Source organism: Triticum urartu, chromosome 5 (genome assembly GCF_003073215.2).
Source record: "Triticum urartu cultivar G1812 chromosome 5, Tu2.1, whole genome shotgun sequence".
Lineage (NCBI taxonomy): Eukaryota > Viridiplantae > Streptophyta > Magnoliopsida > Poales > Poaceae > Triticum > Triticum urartu.
Genome location: NC_053026.1, coordinates 445,042,278 through 445,049,245, shown reverse-complemented (window position 1 = coordinate 445,049,245; position 6,968 = coordinate 445,042,278). Strand labels below are relative to the sequence as shown.

General features: G+C 49.4%; 1 protein-coding gene across 1 annotated transcript; it reads left to right on the top strand.

Annotated features, from left to right (window-relative positions):
* Positions 1-2,236: 2,236 nt before the first annotated feature.
* LOC125509646 (protein SOB FIVE-LIKE 4-like) lies at positions 2,237-3,805 on the top strand. Its single transcript, XM_048674662.1, has one exon. It carries the CDS (start codon positions 3,144-3,146, stop codon positions 3,600-3,602), a length of 459 nt encoding a protein of 152 aa, XP_048530619.1. The 5' UTR covers positions 2,237-3,143; the 3' UTR covers positions 3,603-3,805.
* Positions 3,806-6,968: the final 3,163 nt, after the last annotated feature.

Here is a 6,968-nt window from a genome sequence, read left to right as displayed (position 1 = left end):
CCTACAGCGGCCTGGAGCGGCGAGGGAGGTGGAGCAGAGTTGATTGACTCGTTTCTAGCAGACTCGGCGGGCCACCAGCCGGCTTTTATGCAGAGAACTCCTTTTCCTGCTCGCCGTATGCCATGGAGAGTGCGGAGAGAATGATGCAAGGAGGAGATGGGGAGCGGAGGTGTGGTGTGATTGTTTGCACATCGGCTGGCATTGTTTAAATAGCGTGTGGAGGCCCGGAGCCAACCAGCGTTGTGTTTAATGTCGATCGGCTAGCGAACCGATGTGCGGCCGAAGTAGTTTTCTCGGCACACGCGCTGGTTTAATGGAGGAAGGTGGGCAAATAGCGTCCGTTTGAATGCGACAAGGAGGCGTGTTCAGCCGGGCGTGCAGCGGGTAGCGCTCTCTCGGCCGGCAGTGAGAGGTCGCGGCCGCTCTGGACCAACATCAATAGGGAGCGTCCGCTCTACAGCAGTATGAATGTGGGCAGGCCCCCCCCCCCCCCCCAACTTTGTCTCCGGTTTGACCGAAAAAGCATGTACGAACTGCTTGGCGAACCGATGCAGGACGCGTTGGGTGGCAACACACCTCCAGACCCGTGCAATCTGAACGGTTGCGGGTGGTTTAAGGGTCTGCGGTTGGAGATGCCTTCACTGGAGCTTCTTGGCTTATGCGACAGGCTCACTGTTTTGACTCTTTAATCAAAGATTGGCATGATTCAATCCTACTTTAAAATTTTGCCTAAATCTGACTTTATCATAGCGTCTCCAACGCCTTTTTAAGCTGGATCGCCTGAACGCCAAGAAAACCTTGCGACATCAAACAATGCTGTACTCTGCTGTCTAACGCACAGGGAGGCTCTCCCGAACGGCTGATCGGCCCTGCCCGAATCCCCGATCGAAGCCGTGCACATGTCAACGGGGGCCGCCGCACGTGGAAAGGCACGCCCGTTCGTTCCCGGACACCGCGCGCGCGCTCACCGACGCCCCGTGGACACCACGCAACGGCAGGCCTCTGCTCTGACTAGCACCAACACCAGCCAGCACGTCGAGCAGCATTGTTAGGGCAACCAACCAGGACCAGCAGACGCATCCATTGGTTTCTGCCACTGGCAAGCGACGACAGCAGCAGAGCAGAGAAATTAGTGAGCAACAGCGGCCGATTAGACCCGCGAGCCCGACGTGCATGGCCGCCCTGTACCCGTCACAGTTCGCCGGGCGGCGGCCTTCAACTCGACTCGGACAGGTGATGCGGGGGGCAAGGGCGCGTGTGCTCCGCCCACCAACTACCCGAGCACGGGCACGAGTTACAGGCGTGTCCACCCTCTGTTTGCACCACGGCCAGGGCACGTATCTACTGATAGCCACCATCTGGTTCAGAGACCTGCAGAGGCGTGGTGGTCGTCGAGTCACTCCAAAGCCTTGCAGCTGTTCGTCGTCGTTGCTTGCCGCCGACTGCACCGTACCCACGTGAACTCCCCCGCGACGTCCCACCGGCCGGCCGGCCGAGGGTGGTAGCGGTGTAGGGGTAGGGGCACGGCCGGCCGCCCACAGCGCGCGATCCAGCGAGCGTCCGTCCGTGCGGTGAACCTGAGCGGCCGGGCTCCGATCGCCGTACTGGTGACCCGACCAGGTGCACATACGTGCACGTGGAAGCGGAACAGCCGGCCACAGGACGGAGCCCGTGGCAACGGAGAACGCTGACCGACGCACAGGAACAGGCAAGAAAATCCAGACACATGCACGCACTGTAGGAGCGCCACCGGCCACAGCCCAGCCGGTCGCGTCGATCGGTTTCAAGCATACGACGGAGTTAGAATTACAAGATGCAACGCGGGCAAAACTTTTCTCCTTTGGTTAACCGCAGGAGACAAGAAAAGAGGCTGATTTTTAGGACATGGAAACAACAAGGACCACGAGGTCCGGCCTCCTCATGTCTCCCAAGCCCTTTTCTCCCCGGCGAAAGCTTCAGAAGCAAGCCAGGGCCCGGTTGTTCCTTTCTCCGGCTTGGAGGAAAGCATGTCACGTAATCAAGTTTGGTATCCCTTTTACTGCTATCATATATCATCGTGCATGCAGTATCCGCCGAATCTAGCTATGTGAATATGATAAATAAACAACAGGCACGGCGCAATAAACATACTTATCAAGCGCTTTATCATGTTCCAATCAACCGCATCTCACCATATCCACCACAGATCGATGCTCTTACCTGCAACGGCAGAGTTCTGGCTTACCAAGAAGACAACGACGAGAGTGGCAGCACATGAGAAGTCCAGTGGCTCTGGGCCTGGTTGCTCGTCCACCGTCTACATGTAGCATGTACGTACCAATACCAAAGCAAACAAAAGACATGTTCTCCTGGTCCTGCAGACTGTTGTTGAAGTGGAGATACGCCGTGAGCAAGCTAGGCATTTGGCAGGCATGGATGACAGGCAGACACAGCGGCGACAGGAGCCTTTTGAGCTATGCCAGCCTCATGCTTAACCTTCTAATCTAATGCTAATAAATCATGGGCTAGCTAACCCAGGCAGGCAGGCAGGTGCATCTAATCTCCCCAGGCCGGCCTCTCTGCCAGGCCCCCACCATGAGGGCGAGGCGCTACGGCCACATGGACTACAGATGGAAATACCTGTAACACTGCGTTGCAAGCAAAATGCCTCCTCCTCCTGCTCCTCCTCCTCCCTTGGCTTTGGCTTTGGTGACAAGAGAGGAGAGGGTACGCAAATGGTTGGGGAAAGTTATGGGTGACAGTTGGAGCTCGCGAGGATAGGCCACCCTTTCCCATTTAAACACACTGCCATCCTCTCTGCGGTTCCTTCACACACCTCCACCCCCAGACACACCATAGCCATACACATGGTCCGGCCCTGAAGAATTCTTGCCCCCCTCTCATGCAATCCAGCCCCTCCCTCTGAATTCTCTGTCCTCTGAAGAAGGCTGAGTGCAGGAGGATCCGGTGCTCTTCTCGGGTTATGGGTGCTCAAGAAGCATAGACAAGAACAACTCCATCTTCAGTGCTGCATTGTTGAGGAGATTCAGATTTCGGAAGAAGCATAAGAGTTGGTGTTCGCAGAATTCTCCATCGACCTCGTTCTGCCTCTCTTCTTTGGCCTTTCTTTTCTCTCTTTTGGTCTCCCGCTCCCGTGGCCTGTCATGGAATCCTCCCATATCACCGGGGATGGCGGCGAAGAGTGCAACAGCAATGAATCCGGGTGGACGATATACCTGACCTCCCCCACGAGCAGCTATGAAGCAAAAGAGAATGGCAGTGAAGGGAGCAATGTTGAAGATGGCAGTGGTTACATCACTGAGAGGAGGAAAGGGAAGGAAGAGAACAACGCGGATGATGATGGAGATTATGATTCCCTGGCGTCTGATGCTTCCACAGGGACATCTCAAGTGAAGGTGCTTGAAGGCAAAGAAGAGAAAGATCGTCAGACAAATGACGATTGCAGCAATGAACATGGCAAGGATGAACAGGCTGAGACGCTTACCAAGTTCTCGACCGGCAGCAACAAAAAGGCGGGCAAGGTGAAGAAAGGGGACGACAAAAGCAGCAAAAGAGGCCACAATAGAAGACGTAGCTCATCAAGAACAAGCTTCTTTTGGTAAAGGATGTAAAAACCTTGCTCGTCTATTTCTTTCTTATCAAGCTAGAATCGATGTCAGAGGCATGAGGAATTGAAGGCCTTGTCATGGTCCCTGCTATTGCCTTCTATTGTTTTGTCCATTTGTTAGCCACCTCATAGGTTAGTTCTTCCTATGCAAATCTGTCACCCTTGAATTATTATTCATTGCCCTATTCTTAATATTGACATTCAAGCACTACATGCTCTCCTATGTTTCTATAGACATTAATGATCACTTTGTCCAGATACACCTCCCCAATGAGGTGTTTGAGGCCACCAACCCAAAAAGATAATTCGGTTCAATGGCCTTCTGCTTTCCCAATATTTTTATAGGTCAGAATATCTGCATGTGTTAAAATTTACTCAGAAAAAGCGTATATAGAAATCTGCTTTATCATGTGTCTGTCAATAATCTTTTCACGTTTGGTGAGCAATCTAATATAGTACTCCCTCTGTCGCATAATATAAGAGTGTTTTTGACACTAGTGTAGTGTCAAAATTGCTCTTATATTATGGGACGGAGGGAGTATTGTCTATCAGTTAAGTTATATGAACTGCTACAGAGCAAAAATTAATAGGATTTACACAAATCTCCTTAACACATCTTTCTTACCCTTGAGTAAAGCAAATCCTATGATATATAGTAGATCAATCTTACTACAACTGATGCGGCATTTGCACATGAAACCTAGGAATATCCGGCCCTTCCATATAAGAAGCATTAGACAATGTACAGTACATTTATAAACAATAAGATGTAGAAGATTTCAACAAGACGAACCAACAATGTACTGTACAAACAAGTGTAGTTTACAGAACAGCTTAAGTAGACATGACAAGTAATACAAGGTACAAGAGCCTCCAGCTATCACCTGATATGTGCAATTCCTACTCTTTGCGTCTACAGTAGTCCCCCCCCAACAGTACTAGCAGCAGTAGCATATGGAGCACCTTCTGCTGGGCAAATGATGCAAAAGAAGGTATTACCTCCCAACAGCAATCTCACTCCTGAGATAAAAGAATGAAAAACTTATTAAGGGGAATGGTAATCAGTTAGTAAAAGATAAAGAGTTCAACTGAACTAGCAAAGACAGGGCAAAGCAAAACTGCAAAAGAGATAATTGAGTTGTTTCAGAATTCAGATGAGGGTGAGCACCGGGCACAATCAATTCACATGGTTTTGGCTGTGAGTTGATGTTTTGTTGTGAAAGTTACAGTTATCCAAAGTAGGCAGGGATGGTGATTTGTGAAATTCCCAACTTTAAGTCGTTTCACTCAGCTTTCGGATGCTATTTTTTCTGACCAGACACATAAAAGCCACTTCATTCAAAAGCATCAGTAGCCAGCTCAAGGTCGCAAAAAGAAATATGCCTAATCACCCAGATGACTATCATGCCTAATCTCACACCAGATATTCTCAGAAACAACAGAAACAGCAGGCACAATCTTCAGGGAATCGTACAGGGTGTTCCAGCTTGGACTCCTTGGAGTTCTCTACCAAGCTATCAATCACAACAAGGCCAGGACAACGAGGGGAGCTAACCTGCCACATTAATTTGTGAGACTAAACACAAAATGCAGCCTTAGCAAATGTACTCCACATGGCACATTTGGCAGTAAAAATTGCTTAAAATGTTAGGGCGACAGGGGTCATGGGAAATGGTGCGGACTCTGAAGTAATGTAACACAGGACACAATGCTAGGGGAATCGTGCTGAATGTCAATTTCCTGGATTCCAAGTACGACAACGTGCTCCTGCTCAAACCATCGTGGCGTCGTCCATGCTTATCCACATAGCCAGTCAGGAAGCATGAACATGTGGAGCGAGCACATTGTTTCTTTGATTCCATCCAAAATTCACCACTAAAGTGCTAGACAAATCGATTCCAACGCGCTACATTCCAGTATTTCTCATCGCCGAGGGCACAACCTTGGAATGAATTGAAATGAACGGATGAAATTCTTGGCATCGGGCTTACGATTAGGATGCGCCGAGGGGGTCGTGGGCCTGGTGGGAGGCAGCTCGCGGCTACGACGCGACGGGCTTGGAGTGGTGGAGGAAGGCGGCGGAGCAGAGCACGGTGGTGACGACGGCGAAGAGGCCGAGCGCGAACATCAGCGACATCCCGGCCACCGCCAGATCCAGCATCAGCTGCGCGCCGTGGAACACCGCCCCCAGCGACATCCTCTTCCCTTCCCTTCCCCGACCCCTCGCCTCGCCTCGCCTGCGACGCGCTCTTCTCGGAGGAAGCCCGTGGCTATATCACGGCAGCGGAGAGGCGGGGAGAGCCAGAGGAGGAGGAGGAGGAGAAGCGGCGGGACACGCGGCGCGGCGGGGGCAGAAGGGGAGGCGGCGAGCCGACCACCTGGACGAGCGCTCCTGCCATCTGTGAACCGTGACACAACGATCACATGGAAATCAGGAAATGTGATAGTATATTTTTTCCGTAGTTTTTATTTTCCATACTTTCAAAAATATAGAAGTTTCGAAATCAGGAAATGTGATAGTGTATTTTTTCCGAAGGGAAAACCGGTTACTGCTGATTGATTTGAAAAATCGTTGGCCCAATCAAAATAGTAAACCAAATTCAAAATTGAATACCTCAATTGAATGAAAGAGTTTCTAAATTAGGGAACATAGTGAATTAAAATAATTAAATAAAAGAGCTTGAAAAAGTGTTGACCTGGTCAAAATCGGTTGACCCGATTCTAAATTAAATACCTCAATTAATAGTGAGGCCTTAAAAATTAGGAAGCATATTGTATGGTATAGAAGAATTGAATGTGAGAGCTTTGAGAAATTATTAACCCGGTCAAAATTAGGTGACCCAATTTTAGTTGGAGACCTCAATTGAATGTGGGTTTTTCAAAACTAGGGAGCTTAGTGTTACAGAGGATGATGATAATTAAGTATGCAAAGTTTGAGGCAAAGTGGATGGGTATAGATGACATTTGCCGTACAAATTAAATTATATACAAAAGCTTTGTGATCTTGCTGTAGTCGGATGGCTTGGCCATTTGGGCTGATTTTTGGTGTAGGGTGATATAAGATGGTGATGTGCATGCATGTAAATTTGGGCAGCAATAAGATGAGCCTAAATGGTACTTCATGTACAACTTGACAATTCGCACGGAAACTTTGGGAGGGGTCTGTGGTCATATGGTGTGGCTAATGAGGCTAGATTTTGATGGAGGCTAGTCTTATATGTTGGATAACATGCATGCAAAATTTGAGGATATTTGGATGAGTGTAGCTAGTACTTCATGGTGTGCTCAAATGGTGTGATGTAAATTGATAAAAATGGAGTGGCAGTGATGTTTTTGAAGGAAATATGTCCTAGAGACAATA